Source organism: Saimiri boliviensis, chromosome 17 (genome assembly GCF_048565385.1).
Source record: "Saimiri boliviensis isolate mSaiBol1 chromosome 17, mSaiBol1.pri, whole genome shotgun sequence".
NCBI lineage: Eukaryota > Metazoa > Chordata > Mammalia > Primates > Cebidae > Saimiri > Saimiri boliviensis.
The window spans coordinates 41,858,851-41,881,265 of NC_133465.1; the positions used below are offsets into that span (position 1 = coordinate 41,858,851).

General features: G+C 55.2%; 1 protein-coding gene across 1 annotated transcript; it reads right to left on the reverse strand.

Moving 5' to 3' along the window:
- Positions 1-3,659: 3,659 nt before the first annotated feature.
- NXPH3 (neurexophilin 3) lies at positions 3,660-8,299 on the reverse strand. The gene is made up of 2 exons (XM_003931253.4): positions 7,726-8,299; positions 3,660-5,400 (listed from the first exon to the last, which is right to left on the reverse strand). The coding sequence occupies exons 1-2, from the start codon at positions 7,777-7,779 to the stop codon at positions 4,696-4,698; spliced, it is 759 nt and encodes a 252-aa protein (XP_003931302.1). The 5' UTR covers positions 7,780-8,299; the 3' UTR covers positions 3,660-4,695.
- Between the last annotated feature and the right edge of the window lie 14,116 nt (positions 8,300-22,415).

Genomic DNA, 22,415 nt, shown 5'->3' on the forward strand with positions numbered 1-22,415 from the left:
TAACAATACACCGACGTAGGCAGAGCCCTAGTTTTGCAGCTAAGGAGGCTCTGGAAGATTATGTTATTTGTCCAAAGCCACATGTCTAATAAGTGACAGACCCAGGATGAGGACCCAGCTGTATTTTCCTGCAACACGTGTTACCAGTTTATTGGCAGCCTCTGCGGTTCAAGAGGACCTAGCTTGTCCCTCGGGACCACCTAACCAGGTGACCTGAGATGAGGAACTGGGAGGTCGCGGACTTGGCATCCTTCACTTGAATTATCAGGTCAGCCTCTGAGCCTGGGAGACCAACAGGAGACAGGGACCCTATGGAATCACAAGTCAGGTGAGTGACAGGTCTCCTCCAGCATTTATGCCTTGGTGATGGTGCCAGCTGTCACTCCAGGACTTTGGCATAATTGGCAGGTGCCGCCCCCACCCCACCTTGCCTCTGCCTGGTGGGGCTGGTGGTGCCTCACCGGTCACTCCAGCCCCCAGTTCTCCTGGCAGTACCACAGAGTCTTCGGAAGTAACATTTCTCTCTCCCACTCTCAGCCATGACACTGGTTCACTTCCCAACACGGAGCAACTGGTTCATCGTGTCTCTCCAGCCCCCCTGCACATACCCAGTCCCTGGTCACCCCCACCTGCCCTTCAGCCGCCTCCATCCCCATAAACCCTCCCCCACCCACGGCTGCATCTCTGAGCAATGGACCTCACCACCCGAGTCTGCCACAATGCAAGGTCACCAGCATTCCTGCCAAGGATGGGGAACGGGGTGAGTCAGTTCCCGCTTGCTCATCCCAGGAAAGGGAACGGTGGCGGGGGGGAGGAGGGGGGTGGGACCTAGATACTCATTTGCTTTTGCCTTAAGCTTCACCAAGAGGGAGACTCGGGCGTTGCTGCCAGTTGACCTAATGGGTAGTGCCCCTTATTAGCTTCACAGAGTGCTAGGAGATTCACCCCACTCAAAAAGGGGATGCTAAGAGTCAGACAGCGCCTTTGAGCAAAGCTGAAGGGCAGAGGCAGCCTCCAGGTGCTCTGATGCCTAGGAAGAGGCAAGCTGCCCCTCCCATCTATAGCACAGTTTGCCCTCAGGGAGACTCCGGTCTGAGGCAGGGGGCATAGCCTCTGCCCTCCAGGACCCCCAGTCTATAGGGCCATCCAGCCCTCAACATCAGGGAGTCCTCAGTCTGATGAGAGAGGCACAGCCCCTTGCCCTACGTGTTCCCCAGCCTGATAAAAGAGATCCAAGCTGTGTCCTTAAAGAGCCCCTAGCCTGGTAACCTTGTCCCAGACGCTCCACTGATAGAGACAAAGCCCCTAGTCCCCAGCCCCCAGCTGGGCTGAGGGGTTGGGGTGCAGGACCACGGGACTGCTAAATGGTCTGAAGGCGTTTCAGACTGCCTCGTAGGGCAGTGGATGGGGGAGGCCACAGGGTTAGGGTGTGAGTAGGACCTGGCCCTTTGCAGTCTGGGCAGAGTTGGAGACAGGTTTCTGCAGAGGGATCTCCTGTGAGCGTGTGCATGGCAAAGGTGGGAGGCCAGAGCACTTTGTTGTGACTGGGGTCGGGGGAGGGGGGGAAGGTCACGATGGGGACATGGCTCGCCAATGGGGTCGAGGCGATGTCTTCTTAGCCCAAGGAAGTTGGATGAACCCCTTGCCCTTGTGAGGACCAAGGGGGCACAGAAGAATCTGGCAAGAACAGTAGGGACCAGAGGGCTATTCCAAAGAATTCAGATTTGGGAGGAAATCTGTTAGCAAAGTCCTAGCTGAGGAGAGCAGCCAGGTGACGGGGGAAGGCGGGAAGGAGGGGTGAGGCAGCAGTGTGCATGAGGGCGAAATGAAGTTATTAAAATGAGCCCACCCCTGGTGCAGGCAGACTGTGTGCCAGGCAGGCCAGGCCCTCCAGCTGTCGGCAGCATCTGGCTCTCCACAGGCAGAGAGGAGCAGGAAGGGGGTCAAAGTGCCCCCAGGTGCCTGCTGAGAGTTCGGCCAGGGCAGGCGGGAGGGCACCCAGGGCCTCTGGCCCCTCTGCTCCCTCCTCCCTTCCTGCAGTCTCCACAGCGCTGTGGGAGGCTGAGCGGCATCTGATGGGCATCCACCGGTGGGAGAACACTCCAGAGCCAGCAGCCTCAAGTGTCCCCAGAGTGGGGAGCGGAGGGTGGTCTGGAGGGGAGATGGTCCCTGGAAGCATAGTGTGGGAGAAAGAAGCTGGGTCACTTCTTACAAGGTGGGCTGTAACCAAACAGCTTCTCAGCCCCGTCCAGCTCTGCGCTGCAGTGTGAGGGGAGCAGTCCTTGCTGAGCACTGCTGGACAGGGGTAAAAGTTGGGGGGTGGCAAGACCACCTTACCCCGGTGCCAGGACTCTCCTCTCCTCAAGAGGGCTTCAAGGGCCCTGAGTGCCGCCCTCCCAAGAGAGCCGACTTAGAATGACCTCCAGAGGGCACTGTGACCTTGGTCATGTCTTCCCTTCTCAGAGCCCCAGAGGGCACAACTAACTCCCAGACGAGGTGCCACTGGCAGCCAGCCATTCTGAGGTCTCTTTTTTTTTTTTTTTTTTTTTTTTTTTTTTTTTTTTTGAGACAGAGTCTTGCTCTGTCACCAGGCTGGAGTGCAATGGCACAATCTCGACTTACTGCAACCTATGCCTCCTGGGTTCAAGCAATTCTTCTGCCTCAGTCTCCCCAGTAGCTGGGACTACAGGTGTGCATCACCACACCCGGCTAATTTTTGCATTTTTTTTTAGTAGAGACAGGATTTCACCATTGGTTGGCCAGGATGGTTTCGATCTCCTGACCTCGTGATTTGCCCACCTTGGCCTCCCAAAGTGCTGGGATTACAGGCGCGAGCCACGGAGCCCAGCCTCAGAGGCCTCTTATTAGCTGCACGAGGGAAATGGCTGAGGCAGGCCCTGTGTCCACGCACTCCAGCCTATTCCTTCACTGGCATGTGGTCAGATTGAAAACCCAGTACGATACCCTGGATTCTCTGAATGGCCCCTTCCCCAGGAGAAGAGATGGAAATTACAGCTGGGAAAGTGCATCCAAGGTGTTTCCCTGTCCTGTGGAGCCAGAGAGGAACTTCGAGGTCCTTTGAGTGGGTCTCCTAGCATGGGCCTAGACCAACAGCATCAGCATAGACCTGGGCACTCATTAGAAATTCTGATTCTTAGGCCCCACCCAGGCCTACTGAATTAGAAACGTGGGTAGGACCCAGAAATCTGCGATTACTCTCTGGGTGATCTGCCTTTGAGAACCCCTCATCTGGGCAAGCCCCTCATGTTAGAGAGGAGAATGAACAAGGCCAAAGCCGCACAGCAAAATGACGGGGCTAGGACCCCACTGGGTCTCCAGATGGTAGTTCAGGGAGGACACCAAGGAACACCCTTGTTGGCCCATTCTACCAGCTAGCTCTCCATCCCTGAGCTGTTTTTGCAGATGCCACGCCCCTCCCCTTCCCCACCATGCCCAGGGGGTTTGTTCAGGTTTCCCCATGTGGGATCCAAGAGCCTGGCTCAGGGGCTGGAGAGGGAAGCCCTGAGCCCTCAGCGACATCAGCTCCAAGGGTGGCTGGAGCCCTGCCACTCGGGTCTCCAGCACATGTCCCTCGGCCATCGGGGAAATTCTTGCTGGACCAAGGGATGCCCGAGGCCCTTTCCTTGGACAACTCTGACTGCAGAACCCCAGGGCAAGCTTTATTTCCTGCTCCAAGAACACGATTCTGCACACAAAAGTCAGCAATCCGTAGTTTCACAAGACTTCCCTCCCCTCCCCCCACACACAGACAGACACACAGAACAGATCCAGCACATGCTCTGCGGCCTGGCCCCGCCCCACCCGTACCCACAGCTGAGAGGGCGGTGCCATCCAGATCTGGGAGAACCCTGGTCTGACAGGTGAGGATAACTGTTGAGGGACCACTCTCCGGGACAGGGACGCTCACAGAGGAGCCAGCAGGGGGTGAGGTCCTGGAAGAGGGACACATCATGTGGACGGGCTGTGACCTTGGTGCGGGGAAGACCACAATCATCCTGTCTCGGCTTAAGGATGGATGTGCTATAGCAATGGGTGGTAGAGGGGCAGTGCTGGCAGGAGAGGAAATTTTGGAAAGGGGTGGCCTGGCTGGAGACAGATAGTCAATCTGTCAAGACATCAAAGACCCCAGGGTCACCACTTCAGCCTCATGCCTTGCTCAGCACAGGACAAGGGGCTCAGGGCTGCCCACTAGGCGGGGCTGGGGAGCTCCTCTGGCCCTACCCTACCCGGCTGACTCAGCCATCCATCCTAAGTTGACAAGCTGTCCACACTGATGAAATTCCCCCTCCCTGTCAGTGTCCTTCCTCAGGATGGCAAGAACCAAGGGCTTAGCTTCCTCCCATGACTTGATCTGGGGCCACACTGACTGGCCTGCCCGCGGACCTCCGGGCCCAGCATCTCTCTGTGGCTCCGTGGCAAGGCCCTGTGAAGCTACAGAGAGCCCGCTCCTCCAGTGCTCCTGTGATCTAGTCGCTCCACAGCCTCAGGTTGGGGCCAGCACTTGGGGCCCTTTCTCTGCCACTTGAGACTTGGCCCTGGCCCCACCTGGCATCTCCTCCTCTCCACCCCCCTCCCTGCCTGAGGCTCAACCCCTTCCCTGGCCGGTGTCCAGATGGTCTCCTGCATGGGCAGCCTGTCCTTCCAGCCCTGGCCTGGCCTGTGGCCTGCCCCGGGTCACCCAGACGGGTAGTAGGGGGTATCACTATGGTAGTTGTAATCTGGGCACACCTTCTGGACCAACCGATAGTCCGTGCTGTAGAAGGCAATGTAGACACAGACGACTTTGAAGGGCTGGGAGCAGCTCCAGGTGGCTGAGCTCTGAGCGTGGTCTCGGGAGCAGATCTTGGCTGGGTCGTGGGTGCAGAGCGAGGTCCGGCGGCCCCGTTCTACCTTCTCCCACTCCATCCGGCAGTTGAAAATTTTGGAGGCCTTGGCTTCGATGAAGATCTGCTGTTCCTGGTGGAACTCTACAGCTTTGCTGGGGGGCACAAGGCTGATGGAGATGTTGCCCTGGCCTGTGGCATTGTGGCGGAAGTGGACGCTGAAGGTCCCGTTGCCATGGTCCACAATCTTCCCTGTGACGAGCAGGTTCAGGGCCACCGTCTTGATGTTGGAGTAGAAGTCGCCCCAGCCAAAGATTTTCTTCACTTTGGCTGAGGGTGGCGGGCTGTGGTTTGGGCGATTGGGGGGCTGCCCAAGAATGCCCCAAGCCTCCCCAGGTGGGGCCAGCAGCCCTAGGAGAGTGGAATTGGCCATGGGTCGGGACTTAGGTGAGATGTGGCCCCGCTTCCGAGGCACCCGGGGCCGGGGCTGGCCCTCGTGGTCATCACGCTCAGGGTCCTCTGAGCCGGGAGGACCGTCATCCTGGCCACAGATGACCTACGGAGGGAGTCGTGAGTATAGTGAGAGCCCTGTCCCTGGAGGTCCAACCCCCGCCCCACCAGCAGCACCTCTCTCCCTGCCACTGCACTCTGACCTGGGTGAGGGGCTCCTGCGTGTTGTTCACTGAAACTGGGGAGCAAGTGTACACTCTAGGTTATATACACGTCGGGTCCTGAGAGTCAGGTCACCCCTCATGTCCTTTCCTCACTGTCCTGTCTGGGCCATGATTCAAAGTCTCAAGGATGGACAATAATTCTCTCCAGTGGACTGTGGCACCAGGGACAATGGCTCCCAGCCCTAGGGAGTCCCCAGACTGATGGGGGAAGCCCAGTTTCTGATCCCGGGGAGCCCCCATCTAATGGCAGAATTATCCCTGTGCTGACAGTGCTCCCGATCTGATAGGAGGTGGAATCCCTGCCTCTGTGAAATCCCCAGGCTGATGGGGGAGGCATAATCTCCATCCTCAAAGAGCCCAGAGTCAGATAGGGGAGCACCATCCCAATCCTGGGAGAGCCCCTGCTTTGAAAGGAGAGGCTAACCTCTGCCCTTTGGGACTTCCTAGTCAGTTGGATAAGACGCCGTCCCTACCCTAGGATAATTTCTACCCTTAGATGCAAAGAGAACCACCAGACAATGGAATAAGAAAGCAGAACACAGTGAAATTCTCAAGCATGAATACAGTTTTTAGGGTGGGCAAGAGGACTAGGGGAGACTGGGAGTGAACGCCACACCCACGACGGCCATGGAAAGCCAAACACCTCTCCAGGGGACACTGATGATGCCAAGATGTTACTTGCATTCTGAGGTAGATCTCATTCCCATTTCACAGATAAGGACACCGGGCTCAGAGGTCACAACGCTACAAGACTGAGTTCACATAGGGTCATCCCTTCTGTTACACTCCACACTCCCGGCCTCACAGATCCGATGTGTCTTTTTGAAAGGGTTTTATCCAGACGCCATCCGCCGCTGGAATCTGCAGGGGCTCATTCTCCCCCTGCTGGATCAGCTATGGTGACAAGCCACACCTGGGGAGATTCCTGGAGGCGCCACAGGGAGAGTGGGACAGCAGTGGGGGGCATCAGGGGGTTGGCAGAGCTTCCTGAGGGCACAGTCTGTGTGTCTGCTTAGCTCTTGAAAGCGACCACTCGCCCTCGGTGTCTTTACCACGAGCACCGGAGGGCACCGGCTCAGCTGGGCAGCATCTGGATTCGGTGGTGACACTGGAGTGGGGACAATACGGTTCCAAGGGGCTGTGGGGTCTTCGTGCCCGTGTTCTGGCCTGGGTGGTGCCAGCCGCTGTGTACAGTGGCCGAATAATCTGTCTCTGCCCCACAGTTCAGGCTGGCCCTGTCTGCCAGGCCCTGGGGGTGAGGTAGAGGGACGGCTAGGAGGGGAGGTTTGGGGACTGGGTCAGGGCTGCAGACCTGTAGGTACTGGCTCCTGGGGGTCACGGCTGCCTGGCTGGAGGGTAAAGGGCCACAGGTGGGGCCGTGAGAACGGAAAGGCTCTTCCCACAGTAGCATCGGGGCGGTGGCAAGGGGCTTGTTTATTAAAGGGGCAGGTCCAGACGCGGGGCTGAAGCTTCTCCATGACAGGATTGCGGGGAGGGTTGGCGGACGCTCGGTCGGAGGGGAGTTTAGCCCGGGGCTGGGTTCCTGGAGGGGTTCCCCGGCGCCCCGGGCCGCCGAGAAGCCGCGGAGCTGGTGCACCGGGAGCGGGCTCTGGGCGCTCCGCTCAGCTGCCGCGAGCGCCCGGGGCGGGAGCCGCCTGCCCAGGTCCTGTGGGGCTCGGGCTGCGCGCAGCCGGGAGAGGAGAGGAAAACAACAGGCGGGGAGGGAGGGAGCGGGAGGGAGGCCGGGAGGGAGGGACGCGGGGGCCGCCCCCCGCCTGGACCGGCTCGGCGCTCTGGGGGACCCAGAGCCCGGGGCTCTCCGGATCCCGGAGGTCACGGGAAAAGCCTGCAGGTCACCAGCTCCACGGCCCGGCCCCAGTAGGCCCCCTTCCGAGGTCCTGGGGTTCCTGGAAGGGGTCGGGTAACCCCGGCGACCCGGCTCCGGGCCTTTTTCCGAGCGCTGGTCGCACCTCCAGCCACCCGCCAAGGAGTGGGTGGGCCAGACAAGCACCCTCTCCCCGCCCCTATTAACCCTATCTGTCCAGTCTCCGGCCTCGGACCCGCCCTCTCCCCCAGCCTCCAGTCTTCCCCGCTATCCCCGGGATGTCGGGGGAAGGGAGAAAGTTTCAGGGCTCGCAAGCTTCCCGCGCTCTCCCCCGATCCTCCGGGCCCCCGCCCCTCCGCGCAGCTCCCCGCGGACCACTCACCAGATAGAGGCTGCCCTGCACCAGGAACACGAAGCAGCAGCGAGTCAGTTGCATCCTCCTCCTCCGCTCTCGTCCTCTCGCTCTCCGCTTCTCCTTTCGGGGTCCCAGGCCTCTTCGTCCCCTTCCTGCTCCTTCAGGAGCGCCGTCCCATGCTCCAGTCCCCGGCGGCCCGCGGCCCTCCCCTCAGCCGGTCGCCCAGGGCCGACCCCGCCCCCTTCGGTCCAGCTGTGCTGCCGCCGCCCCCCTCCCCTGGTCCAGCTGCTCGCGGCGCGGCCCCCACTCGAGGTCCCAGATGTGCGTCCCGAGCGCCTCGAAGGGCCCCGGCTGCGCCGTGGCTCCGCGGCTCCAGACCTGCGCTCGGCGCCCCCCTCGGCTCCAGCGGCGCCGCTCTCGCCCAGATGTGCTGGGGACCTGCGCGCGCGCCCGTCCTTGGTGCTAATTCCCCAGACCAGGCTGCTTCTCCCGCCCCGTCGCGGCGCGCCCCCTGGCGGACGCCCCCGGCCGCGCGGAGCCCCGGCCGCCCGCTCCCCGCGCTGTGCCCCGCCAGACTGGAGCGCTCCTGGCGCCCAGGCGGCTCCCGCTTCCTCGTCCCTCCCACCGGCGGCGGCGGCGGCGGCGGCGGCAGGTACAGTGAGCCCAGCCGGTACCTCCGGAGTTAACTCCTCCCCTGCCAGCCCGCAGCCCGGGGACCTAGGACGCCGGCTCTCCAGCCCACAGGGGACCGCACGCGGGGGCAGAGTAACTCTTGGAGGAGAAGGGAGAGGGTGGTGGCCAGGGGATACGGACCCTACCGTTTCCACGCCTCTGGCAGAGCGCCTGTTCCCCAGGAGGGGCATCGAGAATCTGCTGCCCTGCCCCCAACCCAGGAGTCCTGGAATTCAAAAAGATGTTTTGGTTTTTTTCCCCCAAAACCCATTCTAAGAGCCAAAACCTGTGGTGAGGGAAGTTCTTCTGGGTGTCTAGCCTGCACTCCTTTTATTATGATGTCTGTTCCTTCCCTCTTCTACTTTACTTGGAGGGGCTGAGATAATCCTTGGACCGTCTTGGGGCAGTCACTGTGACGGGAAGCATTCGGCTGGGCCCTGGGCTGAAAAGGCTGACAGGGGCCAGCTGGATTCTGGGTTCCGGGGCAGGTCCTGAGAAGCTGGGGAGTGAGGTGGGCAAGGCTGCCCTGGCGCTGTGCCTTCATTCTTCACGGCTTACCCTCTCTACCACAGGGCCACCAGGCTGAGAGGGGCTCCTGTCCCAGTGGGGTCTCTGCAAACCTCCAGGGCAAGAAGGAAGAACACGACCCTGATCTGACGTTCCCAGAGATGGGGGCCTATCCTCCATCACCCCTACTCTGTATCTTCAGGTCTCCTTCCTGGAATTTCAGGGTCTCTTTAGTCTTTAGAAAAATGAAAGGTCAAGTCCCAGCACCCCTTGGAGGCTATGAAGGTGAGGAGGCACCCATCATTCAGAGTGGTCCCAGCTTGGCCTGGGCCCAAGGAGCACGGTGGGTGGGCGCTCTGCTCTGTGGCCCTCCGAGGCCCAGCTTGGTCCCGTGGCTGCAACCCCGGCACGCACCCAGCCTCCTCCCCCACCATCTGCCAGGCGGGTGCGCGGGGAATGCAGATGAATCTTAATATCAGCCTGGGCCAAGTGCGATGAGGGAGACAGATTCTGCAAAACCCAGACAGCGTCACAGAGCCCCCTGCATTTCCAGGCACCCTGGGCTATACCAAGATGCAACAGCTCTTTCCTGGCGGTGGGGGAGAGGGGGCTGTACATGTCTAGTCAAAGACCCCCCAAAGCCAGGGGAGGAAGGAACAGGAAAATCTTTGTTTGGCCTCTGAGCCTCTGGTCCGGCTGGGAGGGAGAAGCTGTTGGCCTGAGTGTGGGCAGCTGGTTCCGGCGCTCAGCTAGGCAGGGGGCGTAGCTGGGCCCACTCCTTGTCTGGTTTCCAGAAGGTCCTGTCCCTAGGAGAGCTATGTGGCCCAGCAGAAAGAGCACAGGTTTTCAGGCCAGACAGTCCCAGATTTTGTTCCAGACCTGGCTGTGTGACCTTGGACAGGTTACTTTGGTTCTCTGATGTCCGTTTCCTGATCTGTTCTTGCAAGAACCAAATGAGACAAAATGTGCAAACAAAGCGCAGGCACGGTGGCTGGCGGGCGGCCGTAGGAGTGCAATAAACGGAAGTTCTCGGTTCTCCACTTCCCACACGTTTGCTCTGCCTGCTCCTCCTGCCAGGCTTGCCCTCACTCCCCTCTTGGTCATTTCTGCCTCTCACTTTGTTTGAGTTTCCCCCCACATTTATCCATCCCCCCTGCCCGAGCCTGTCCTTCGTGCCAGGCGCCAGACCAGGGGTTGAGATAGAGATGAATGGGACACCGTCCCTGCCCTCAAGGATCTCATCGGCAAGTGTGGAACAGAGACATGAAAATCAATAATTATAACTCAGGGTGGTGAGTGGAATAACAGATCCTTGAACAAGGAAGGCATTACAGATGCGCTGAGGAAGCCGGGGGACAGGGGCTTGAGGGTCAGAGATGGCTTCCTGGAGGAGGTGAGACTGTGGGTGTGAAGAAGAGCCTGCCTGGCAAGGGCTAGTCCTGGCAGAGGGCACTGAATGACTAAAGGTCTGGAGGCTGGAACTGGAAGCAGTCTGCTGCTCCCGGAGCACAGAGCGGGAGGAGGGGAGGCTGGGACCAGCTGATGGAGGGTCAAGGGTTTGGGACCTTTGTTTATGAGGAATCTTTGAAGGGTTTTAAGGGGGCTGTGATTATAGTTAGATTTGCATTTTAAAAGCTTTTGGAGAATTCTCTGGACCAGAAGGAGGGAGAGGAGAGGAAATCATCAGGAGACGAATGCAGTGGTTTGTGGGGGGGGTGGCAGGGAGAATGAAGGCATCTTTAGGAGACAAAATGATCAGGATTTGGTTGTTGCTGAGGTGAGGCAGGAAGGGAGAGAGGGAGTCAGGTGTGATACCCAGTTCCCCGGCTTGAGCAACAGGCTGGATAGTTGACAAGGTAGGAACCATAGGTGGGAGGAGGATGGGGTCTGGGGTAAGGGTGGGAAGGTCAGCTTTGGCCATGTCAAGTCTGGGTACTGTTGGTGACCCAAGGGCAGGAGAAAGTCTAGCTTGGGGTGCTGGAGGTATGGACGGTGCCAGAGGAGCACTGGGCACCCTGGCATTTAAGGTAAGGTGGTCAGAGGAAAAGAACCCCCAAAGGATCCCAGGGAGGAACAGGCAGCCAGGGGCTAGGAGAACAGGTGGGGCTGATCCTGAAACCGCAGGAGAATTGGGGTTCTCATGCTCAGGGGCCAAGCAGAGTGGACGCAGTGCAGAGTGTGCACCGCGCAGATTCCGGGGTCCCATCCCAGGGAGCCTGAGTTGGCAGACAGGAGCCCAGGACTACATCTTTCATAAGCGCCTGCCCCCACCCAGGGGATGCTGATGAAGGTGGCCTCTGGACCTGGGTGTGGGGAGTGTCAGGAAGGAGGGAATGAGCCACAGCAGAGAGACCTGGCAAGGGAGAGACAGAAACGTGACCACTGGGTTTGCAGAGGTTTGACAACTGTCCCCAACCTTGGGTCGTCCAGCCACTCCCAGAGTGGGAAGGCAGACCCCAGACACAGTAAACTCTTGGGTACCAAGCACACTAACAGCTGTGCTGTGCTGACGTGTCTGCTGTTCAGGCGCACTCTCCGTGTGCTCACAGCAGGTGCTCAGAGAAGTGGGCAGAACCAAGTGCTCTAGGTCCACCCCTCTGCCTCCAGCCTCGTCTGTGCCCATTTGCACCCTGGCTGGGCATTTGCTGAGCACCTCTGATGCTTTCACCTGCTTCCCTCTGACCCTTGGAGAATCCTGTCTACACTGCTTCCCCCCTCCCTCCCTCCCCAGCGCTGTCACAAGGAAAACAACGAAACCCAGTGGGCACCTGAGCAGTGCCGCGCGAATGAATGGAAAATGGGGCTCCTAATGGTTTGAAAGGCAGAGAGAGTGATGCCCTTGAGCCAGCTGCAGCGGAGAGGTCTGGGGGAGAGGCGAGAGTAGATTATTATTGTTGATATCTTTTATGTTTAGCTGGTAATTAGCAATTTTAAAGTGTTGGGATAGAGTGCTATGTACAGGGTACCAAAGCTGCCCAGAGGGAAACCCTAATTCAAGTGAGGGGGCCATGGACAGATTGCAGAGAGATTAATCTTAAATGACGTGTGGATCTGCCCAGGTGGGAGGGAATGCAAAGAACCTTCCAGGCAGAGGAAGCAACTCTTGCAAAGGCCAGAGATGAAAGCAAGCCTGGGAATGGGGTTCTGATGAGGACGAGATGAAAGATTCATTTGTTCCACAAATACTTACCAAGTGTCTACTTTTATGTCCGGTCCTGGGCTGGTGTGGCGGTACCGTGTGAACAGGGCAGACTGCAGTCCTATTTGCATGGAGAATTTGGGCTATGGGAGAGGCAGACATTAAATAACGAAGCACATGAAAACATAAGCTCTGACATGTGTTGGCAAGAGGTATGGGGGAAGAACAGCAGACTCTGAGCAGGAGAGAAATCAAGGAGGGATCCTCATTTACCTGGGAGGGGTCAGGGAATGCCTCTGCAAGAATGTGACCTTTCAGCTGGGATCTAAAGGCTGAAGAGCTGGATAGAGGAGCTGCACCTGCTGAGACCTAGGAAGAGCTAGGAAGAGCTTTGGAGGAGCTGCAAGGAGCTGAGCTTAGTGAAGTGTGGGGGGGGTGGGGGGGTGGGGAACACCGCCAGAGACGTGGTGGGGGCCAGAACATGCAGGGCCTTATGGGTCTAGCTAAGGGATTGGGGTTTCATCCTGTGGTTAAGATGTCTTTGTATCTGTTTTGATTATGAGGTTTAAACAGAGATCAGATTTGCATTTGAGGAATATCTCTGGAAAGACCATTCTGGCAGCGGTGAGGAGGGGGATCTGAGAGGGTGGGTGAAACTGGAAGCCGGGAGGTGACGGTGGCCCGAATCAGAGCAGGGGCATCAGGATGGGAAGGAGGGATGACCTTGAAAGATGTCTAAGGGGTGGAACGGAGAGGAGGCCGACTCTAGGACATGAGGGTGAAAAGTCAAAGAGGACCCCCGGCCCCCGCGTCTGGCTTAAGGAGCACCGGTGTGCTGGCCTGCAAGGGGTTTGAGGGTGCTCAGGGGAATAGCGGGGTGCACAGTGGAGTTCGGACTAGAAGGACAAATCTGGGAGGTGCGTGAGCCTGGAGAGCCATCTGAGGTGAGTGTCAGGAGCTCGCAGAGAGCAGAGACCGGGGAAGCCAGCAGCCTAGAGGAAGGGATGAGGGAAGATGGGGAGGGCCGGAGCAGTGGGCGAGGAAGCCAGGGGAGCACAGGAACCTCCAGCTCCATAGGCCCCGAGGGGCATTGCCACTGACACCCCAAACCGCGCAGTCCTTTGGCCCAAGAGCTTAAGATGTCTGTCCCCCTGCCTCTCACAGGACCTCACCTGCCAGAAGGGACCTTCTCCTGGCTGTGAGCGCTCCTGCCTGTGCTCCCGTAGAGTGGAGAGGGCGTGGCAGCTGGCGTCCAGAGGCCTGGATGGGGTCCTTGCTCTCTGCAGAGGCCTGGATGGGGTCCTTGCTCTCTGCAGAGGCCTGGATGGGGGCCTTGCTCTCTGCAGAGGCCTGGATGGGGGCCTTGCTCTCTGCAGAGGCCTGGATGGGGGCCTTGCTCTCTGCAGAGGCCTGGATGGGGGCCTTGCTCTCTGCGGCCAGGGTGATCTGGGGCAGCCTCTCCTCTTCTTGGGCCTCAGCCTTCTCATCTGGAAAAGGGGGTCATCCTGCCCGCTTCCTGGGGTGAGGACGAGGCGAGTGAGACATAGTGGGTGGGCACGTAGCCGGTGGAAAGTGCTCTGTACAGTGAAGCTCTGGCGGGAAGGGGTCGTGCGGGGCTCTTTCTTGCTCCATTTCAGTGTCTCCAGAGGTGAAAAGGGAAGAAAGCAGGGCCTGAGCAGGACCGCTAGACGGCAGGGCACCTGGCAGGGAGCCAGGGACACCTGGCACCAGGTCAGTGGCTGCCCCTTCGGCCACCTGTCGGCTGGACCCAAGTCGCTGCGGTCCACGCCAGCTCCGCAGGGGGCGATGGAGAGGCCCAGCGGGTGTGGCGCGTGGGAGGCGAGTGGGGTCAGCGCGCCCTCTGGTGGGCATTCGAGGCGCTTCCCGGGGGCGCTTGGACCGGGAGGTGAGGCCCAGCCGCGCCTGCCACGCGCTCCGCTCACTGGCCTGTTGGGGCGCAGACCATTTCCGCTCCCGGTGCCCGGTGCACAGCGGCGCTCAATAAAGACAATTTAAAAAACGAATGGCGGGCCGGGTGCGGTGGCTTGCGCCTGTAATCCCAGCAATCTACTTTGGGAGGCCAAGGCGGGCGGATTGCTTGAGCTCAGGAGTTCGAGACCAGCTTGGGAGACAAGGCGTGACCACCCCTACCCCCCCACACCCCGCCACCGTCGCCGTCTCTACAAAAAAACAAAAAACAAAAATTAGCCGGACGTGGTTGGCGCACACCGGTAGTCCCAGCTGCTCAGGAGGCTGAGGCGGGAGGATCGCTTGAGCCCAGGAGGTCGAGGCTGCAGTGAGCCATGATAGCGCTACTGCAATCCTGCCTGGGTGACCGAGAGAGACCTCATCTCTAAAAAAAATACAAAATAAAGCATTTGCTGCAGAGAGGCGTTGTTATGAGCTTGATCTTGAACTCTGGAACCAGATCGCCTGGGTCCCTGTCCTGGATTTGCCACTGTGTTGTCTGGCAAGTCACGTCACCTCTCTGTGCCTCAGTTTCTTCGTAGGGATAATAAGAGTATCCGCATTGCAGACTGCTGAAAACAGAGTCTGGCACACAGTAGGTGCCCAATGAGTGATGGCTGTTGTTATATTCGCATTCATTTACTCGTTCAGCCACTGACTTTTAAGTGTCGCTGTTGTGCTAGGAGATCACATCTCTGGAAGTAGTCTCGACTGGAGGGGTCATGGGGTTGGCGCTGCTTGGGGTACGAAGCTGAGACTCGGGTTCTTCATTTGTGAATAAAGATAACGCGCAGGGAGAGAAGTTTCCGCTTCCTTTGCACTCAGGGGCCCAGGGTGGGCGTCCAGGGTCTGCACCCTCTCAGCACTCATGGCCACAGCGGCCTGAATTCAGGGGTGCGTGCCCTCTGGACCCCCGATGGGCACTGGGGCCAGAGCGCCAAGTGGCAGCCATCTTCGGACGTCCCCGGCCACCCCAGCAGGCCTGTCCAGACGCTTCAGCCAGTCCCGAGGCTGACAGTCGCCCGGGCGTCCAGACGAGCCTGGCTGTGCCTTTCATTTCATTTCCAGGCCGGTGGTGACGCCTGGCGGTGCTGGGAGGGATAACCGCGACCTCCATTCGACCGCACACCTTTCCAGAACCCCCACTGAGAAGCCCCTCTCGGGGGGGCAAGGCTGGGCACCAGTGAGTGGTGGCGGAGGGGAGCAGCGGACACTGTCAGGGGGACCCGCGAGGTAGAAGGGCCTCTTAGAGCCGCGCTGACCTGGCCTGCTACCGGAGGGATAGAATCTAGGATCTCTGATTCTACATCAGACCAGAGGTGGAGGTGGGGGAGTGGAGGGGCACGCAGCAGGGTTCCAGCCGGGGTGGACGGCAGAAGAGACACTAGAGAGTTCCGAAGGAAGACCTCCCGAGCTTCTTCCTTCACCGCATTCGGGTTCTCTCTGCTTTAGTGCCCAGCCCCTTAAGATTGCAATGGGGCAATGGAAGGCAGTACACGGCAGGGAAATGAGTCTGAGGGTGGCTGACGCCTGATTGGGGTCCCAGGCCAGATCATTGGAGGACTCAGCGGCAGCCGCCAGGCCTAAAGGACGAGCAGAGGACTGGGCAAAGCAGCAGGAAGGCTGCCACCTGGAAAACGCTTCTGACCCCTGCTCAGCCCTGGCCCACCAGGCAGGCATGGCTGCTACAGCCACTGCGTGCGACCTCAACACCTGCCAGCTCCAGGAATGCGGGGGCGGCGAGGGGCCTGACCTCAGCCCGTGGGCACTGCCCACTCACCCCTGAACACCAGCCTGAGGTCAGCTGCCTCCAGACACTGACTCCTCCAACTCAAGGTATATAAATTAGGTTCTAGACACATCCTGTCCCAGAAATCTGTGAACCCCTGTGGTCCCTATTCCACAAAGGGCCAGACGCTTCCCCTCATAGAATCTCAGTGCCAGCTTTGCCTCTGGTCCCTGTCTCCAGAACCCAACTGCATCTTCCTCTCCACCCTTTCGCAGGCTTCAGGTCTCCATCATTGCTTCTTGGAAGCACGGGAGCCTCTGACTGGTCTCTCCCAGCCCCTCCTTACCCCACGGCAGAGGGAGATCCAGGTCTAGATGCAAACTCTACACTGCCCTTCTTCTGGTTCAAATGCATGGAGGGCTTTTCATGGCCCCAAACCAGCCAAGGCACATTCACTAAACGCTCCGCACGTTCTCTCACTGAGTTGCACAACCCAGCGACGTAGGTCCTGCTATTGCCACATTTGACAGATGAGAGAACTGAGGCTTTGGAAAAGGAGGTGGCTTCCCCAAGGACCCCCGACTCCTCAGAACTGGGATTTGAACCCAGGCAGCCTGGCTGTGGGTGCCCATGGCTTTCCCTTGCCAGTGTTCCTGAAATGAGGCAGGCATGCATTGGCTGGGAGAGTCCTCTCTCTGTTTTAAAATAGTACAAATGAACATTTTACATTTTAATAGAAATATGTTTCTTTTTAAAGGCATTTTTTTTTCTATTTTGTTTCTGGCAAGGGATACTAGTTTCTCATTTATGGGAATGATACAAAGTGTTCCTTTAAAATACATTTTTTTTTTTTTTTGAGGAAAAAAGTCGTTGATTGAAAGAAAAGCAGTAAGGACGTGAGAGCACAGGTGGAATGTGGATGTGGAAGAAGGAGTGTTGGCAACCTCATCACAACATACTGCTTCTCAGGAGGGAGTCCAAACCCGGCAGCACGCCCACGCCAGGGCACTCAGGCCGCTCACCCGCCAGCCCTGCTCTACCTTCCCTTCCTCCTCCTTCTCCACTGTGGCCTCTGAACCATTTGCAGCTCCCCGAACGCAGCAGGCTTTCTGTGCCTTTGTACACACTGTTCCCTCCACCTGACCCCCCTCCCCCCACTTTCCTTCTTGGCTGTCTGGCAAACACCTACTCACCATTTGAGGCTTAACGGAGCTCAGATATCACTTCCTCCTGGAAGCTTTTCTGAAATGGAATTGACACCCCTCCCACCACTGTAACCCCAGTCACCTGTCCTCAAGCATCATTATACTCGGCTCTCCGCCTTCCTCCCGCCCCCGGCTTGAACTCCTAGAAGACAGGGACATTCTTCGCTGGTCCGGCACCCGACACCCAGGGGGAGCTCAATAAATGTATATGAAATGAATGAATTCCATGGGAGTGCAGGTGGGGAAAATGTTGATTTCAGATGGGAGGACCGGGGTAGATAGGAGAAGCCTTTAAGAAGGTGGGTGTGGGCTTTTGAGCTGGATGTTGATGACTTCATGGAGAACTGGGGAAGATCATCTCCCGGAAGCAGATCCAGGGATCTACATGGGAATTTCTTATCTGTTCAAGGGGAAATGCCAATTTAGGGCAAAAGTCAGTTTATTTAATAAATGATGCTGCCATATCAGTGATCCATCTGGAAGAAAATAAAGCCAAATCCTCCCTCCCATCTGATAACAACTACAAAACAGATCCCAGATGGACTAAAGATTTAAAGTAAAAATCTAAATATATTAGAAGCAACTAAAAATATTAGAAGAAAATTTAGAAGACTAATTATTTTCCCTTGTGGGTGAGGAAGTTCTTTTTAAGTAAGACAAGAAACTAAGAAGCCACCAAAAAGAGAAACAGTGAGTGAGAGAGATTTGACTATGAAAAAATTTTGCTGAGTGACATAAGGTTCTGTAAACAAACTAAAGAGGTAAAAAATATAGACTGAAGTAATATTTGCAATGTGTGTAACAAAGGATTAATATCCTTTCTTTTTTTGAGACCGAGTCACTCTGTTGCCCAGGTTGGAGTGCAGTGGTGCGATCTTGGCTCACTACAACCTCCACCTCCTGGGTTCAAATGATTCTCCTGCCTCAGGCTCCTGAGTAGCTGGAGCTACAGGCGCCTGCCACCACACCCGGCTAATTTTTGTATTTTTAGTAGAGTTGGGCCAGGCTGGTCAGTATCACCTCCTGACCTCAGGTGATCTACCCACCTCTGCCTGCCAAGGTGCTGGGATTACAGGTGTGAGCCACTGTGCCCAGCCAGGATTAGTATCCTTTCTATGAAAAAAAAAACAAAAACCATGAACCATTTTTAAGAGACAAAAAAATTAAAAGTAGAGGTATGAACAAGCAGTTACAGAAGAATATACAGGCATACCTTGGAGATACTGTAGATTCAGTTCCAGACCACAGCAATAAAGTGAATATCATAATAAAGTGAGTCACATGCATATTTTGGTTCCCCAGTGCATATAAAAGTTATGTTTATACCACACTCTAGTCTATTAAGTGTGCAATGGCATATGTCTAAAAATGTACATACCTTAATTAAAGAGTACTTACTACATTGTTAAAATATGCTAACCATCATCTGAGCCTTCAGTGAGTCGTAATCTTTTTGCTGGTGGAGAGCCTCTCTTCGATGTTGATGGCTGTAACTGATCAGGGTGGTGGCTGCTGAAGACTGGTGTGACTGTGGCAATTTCTTTCTTTCTTTCTTTCTTTCTTTCTTTCCTTCCTTCCTTCCTTCCTTCTTTCCTTCTTTCTTTCTTTCTTTCTCTTTCTTTCTTTCTTTCTTTCCTTCTTTCTTTCTTTTTTTTTCTTTCTTTTTTTGAAACGGAGTCTCAGTTTGTCGCCCAGGCTGTGGCATGATCATGGCTGACTGCAGCCTCAACCTTCCGGGCTCAAACGATCTTCCTGCCTCAGTCTCCCTAGTAGCTGGGACTACAGGTGCCTGCCCCCACAGCCAGGTAATTTTTTGTATGTATGTATATTTTTTAGAGACGGAGTTTCAGCACGTTGTACAGGCTGGTCTCAAACTCCTGGGCTCAAGCAATCCTTCTGCCTTGGCCTCTCAAAGCACTGGGATTACAGGCGTGAACCACTGTGCCTGGTTGCAATTTCTTTTTTTTTTTTTTTTTGAGACGGAGTTTCGCTCTTGTTGCCCAGGCTGGAGTGCAATGGCGCGATCTCGGCTCACCGCAACCTCCGCCTCCCGGGCTCAGGCAATTCTCCTGCCTCAGCCTCCTAAGTAGCTGGGATTACAGGCACGCACCACCACGCCCAGCTAGTTTTTTGTATTTTTAGTAGAGACGGGGTTTCACCATGTTGACCAGGATGGCCTCGATCTCTCGACCTCGTGATCCACCTGCCTCGGCCTCCCAAAGTGCTGGGATTACAGGCTTGAGCCACCGCGCCCGGCCCTGGTTGCAATTTCTTAATACAACAATGAAGTTGTGGGGGCCTTTGTGCAGTGGGGATTGCATTGATTGACTTTGCCATTCATGAAACTATTTCTCTATAGCATTTCATAGCACTTCACCCACAGTAGAACTTCTTTCAAAATTGCGGTCAGTCCTCTCAAATTCTGCCGCTGCTTTATCAACCAAGTTTATGGAAGAAACCACTTGTTTTTTTTGCTCATCCATAAGAAGCAATTCCTTAGGCATCCGATTTCACTGTGAGATTGCAGCGATTCAGTCACATCTTCAGGCTCCACTTCTAGTTCTCTTGCTATTTCCACCAAATCAGCAGTTACTTCCTCCACCGGTCTCGAACCCTTTAAAGTCATCCGCAAGGTTGAAATAAACTTTTTCCAAACTCCTGTTAATGTTGATATTTTGATGTCCTCCCATGAATCATGAATATTCTTAATGGCATCTAGAATGGTGAATCCTCTCCAGAAGGTTTTTTTTCTTTTTCTTTTTTCTTTTCTTTCTTTCTTTCTTTTTTCTTTTTCTTTTTCTTTTCTTTTTTTTTTTTTTTTTTTTTGAGACAGTCTTGCTGTTTTGCCCAGGCTGGGGTGCAATGGCACGATCTTGGCTTACTGCAACCTCCATCTCCCACGATCAAGAGATTCTTCTGCTTCAGCCTCCCGAGTGGCTGGGACCACTGGGGCACACTCATGCCAGCTAATTTTTTTTTTTTTTGTATTTTTAGTAGAGATGGGGTTTCATTATGTTGGCCAGGCTGATCTGGAACTCCTGAGCTTAGCTGATACACCTGTCTCAGCCGCCTGAACTGCTGCTGGGATTATAGGCATGAGCCACCATGCCCGGACATTTTTTCTTTTTTTGAGACAGGGTCTTATTCTGCTGCCCAGGCTGGAGTACAGTGGCACGACCATAGCTCACTGTGGCCTCAACCTCCTGTCTCAAGTGATTCTCTCATCCCAGACTCCAAAGTAGCTGAGACTACAGGCACAAGCCACTATGCTGGCTAATTTTTTTTTTTTTTTTTTTTTTTTTTTTTTTTTTTTTAAAGAAACAGAGTTTTGCTATGTTGCCTATGCTGTTCTCAAACTCCTGACTTCAAGCAATCCTGCTGCCTCGGCCTCTCAAAGTGTTGGGATTATAGGCATGAGCCACTAGGCCTGGCTCAGAAGGTTTTCAATTTACTTTGGCCGGATCCGTCAGAGGGATAACTACCTAAGGCAGCTACAGCCTTCTTTCTTTCTTTCTTTCTTTCTTTTTTTGAAATGGAGTCTTACTCTTGTTACCCAGGCTGGAGTGCAATGGTGTGATCTCAGCTCACTGCAACCTCTGCCTCCCGGGTTCAAGTGATTTTCCTCCCTCAGCCTCCAAAGTAGCTGGGATTACAGGCATGAGCCACCACGCCCAGCTAATTCTGTATTTTTAGTAGAGATGGGGTTTCTCCATGTTGGTCAGGCTGGTCGTGAACTCCCAACCTCAGGTGATCTGTCCACCTCAGCCTCCCAAAGTGCTGGGATTACAGGCATGAATACTGAGACTGGCCTAAAATGGATTTCTATTTTTTTTTTTTTTTTTTTTTTTTTGAGACAGGGTTTCGCTATTTACCCAGGCTGGAGTGCAATGGCACGATCTCGGCTCACCGCAACCTCTGCCTCCTGGGTTCAAGCAATTCTCCTGCCTCAGCCTCCCTAGTAGCTGGGACTGCAGGCACGCGCCACCATGCCCAGCTAATTTTTGTATTTTTAGTAAAGACTGGGTTTCACCATGTTGACCAGGATGGTCTCGATCTCTTGACCTCGTGATCCACCCGCCTCGGCCTCCCAAAGTGCTGGGATTACAGGCTTGAGCCACCGCGCCCGGCCAAATGGATTTCTTAATAAACCTTGAAAGTTGAAATTATTCCTTGATCCATGGACTGCAGAATGGATAGTATGTTAGGCATGACAATGACATTCATCTCCTGTGCATCTCCATCAGAGCTCTTGGGTGATCAGGTGCATTGTCAATGAGCAGTAATATTTTGAAAGAAATCTTTTTTTTTTTTTTCTGAGCAGTAGGTCTCAACAGTAGGCTTAAAATATTCAGTAAACCATATTGGAAACATTACGTGCCGTTAGCCAGGCTTTGTTCCATTTCTAGAGCACAGGCAGAGTCTATCTGGCAGAATTCTTAAGGGTCCTGGGATTTTCAGAATGATAAACGAACACTGGCTTCAACGAACACTGGCTTCAACTTCATGTCACCAGCTGCACTAACCCCTAACAAGAGAGTCAGCCTGCCATTTGAAGCTTTGAAGCCAGGCATTGACTCTTCTTCTCTAGCTATGAAAGTCCTGGATGGCATCTTCTTCCAGTAGAAGGCTGTTTCTTCTACGCGGAAAGTCTGTTGTTGAGTGTAGCCACTTTCAGCAGTTATCTTAGCTAGACCTGGATACCTTGCTGCAGCTTCTCTGTTGGCACCTGCTGCTTCATCTTACACTTTCTTTGTTCTGGAGATGGCTTCTTTCCTTAAACCTCATGAACCCACCTCTGCTGGCTTCCAACTTTTCTTCTGCAATTTCCTCGCCTCTCTCAGCCTTCACAGAATTGAAAGAGTGAGAGCCTGGCTCTGGATTAGGTTTTGGCTTAAGGGAAAGTTGCAGCTGATTTGACCTTCTGTTCAAACTTTCTCCACCTCAGCAATAGATGCAACTTTGATTTCTTATCATTCGTGGTTTCACTTTCTTATCATTCGTGGGTTCACCAGAGTATCACTTTTCAATTTCCTTCAAGAGCTTTCCCTTGAGCTTTTCCAAGTTGCATTCACAACTTGGCTGTTTGGTGCAAGAGGCCTCATTTTCAGCCCATCTTGGCCTTCAACATGCCGTCCTCACTAAGCTTAATCATTCCTAGCTTTCGATTTAAAGTGATAGATATGTCTTTCTTTCACTTGAATACTTACCGGGTTATTAATTGGCCTAATCTTTTTTTTTTTTTTTAGACGGAGTCTCTCTCTGTCACCCAAGCTGGAGTGCAGTGGCGTGATCTCAGCTCACTGCAACCTCCGCTTCCTGGGTTCAGGCAATTCTCCTGCCTCAGCCTCCTGAGTAGCTGGGATTACCAGCACCCACCACCATGCTCGGCTAATTTTTGTATTTTCAGTAGAGACAGGGTTTCACCGTGTTGGCCAGAATGGTCTCGAACTCCTGACCTCATGATCTACCCACCTTGGCCTACCAAAGTGCTGGGATT

Excerpts from the sequence above, each read along its gene's own strand:
- NXPH3 (XM_003931253.4), bottom strand. The coding sequence starts at position 7,779 with ATGCAACTGACTCGCTGCTGCTTCGTGTTCCTGGTGCAGGGCAGCCTC. Across the intron at positions 5,401-7,725 it reads TGCAGGGCAGCCTCTATCTG|GTCATCTGTGGCCAGGATGA; the intron begins GTGAGTGGTCCG and ends CTCCCTCCGTAG.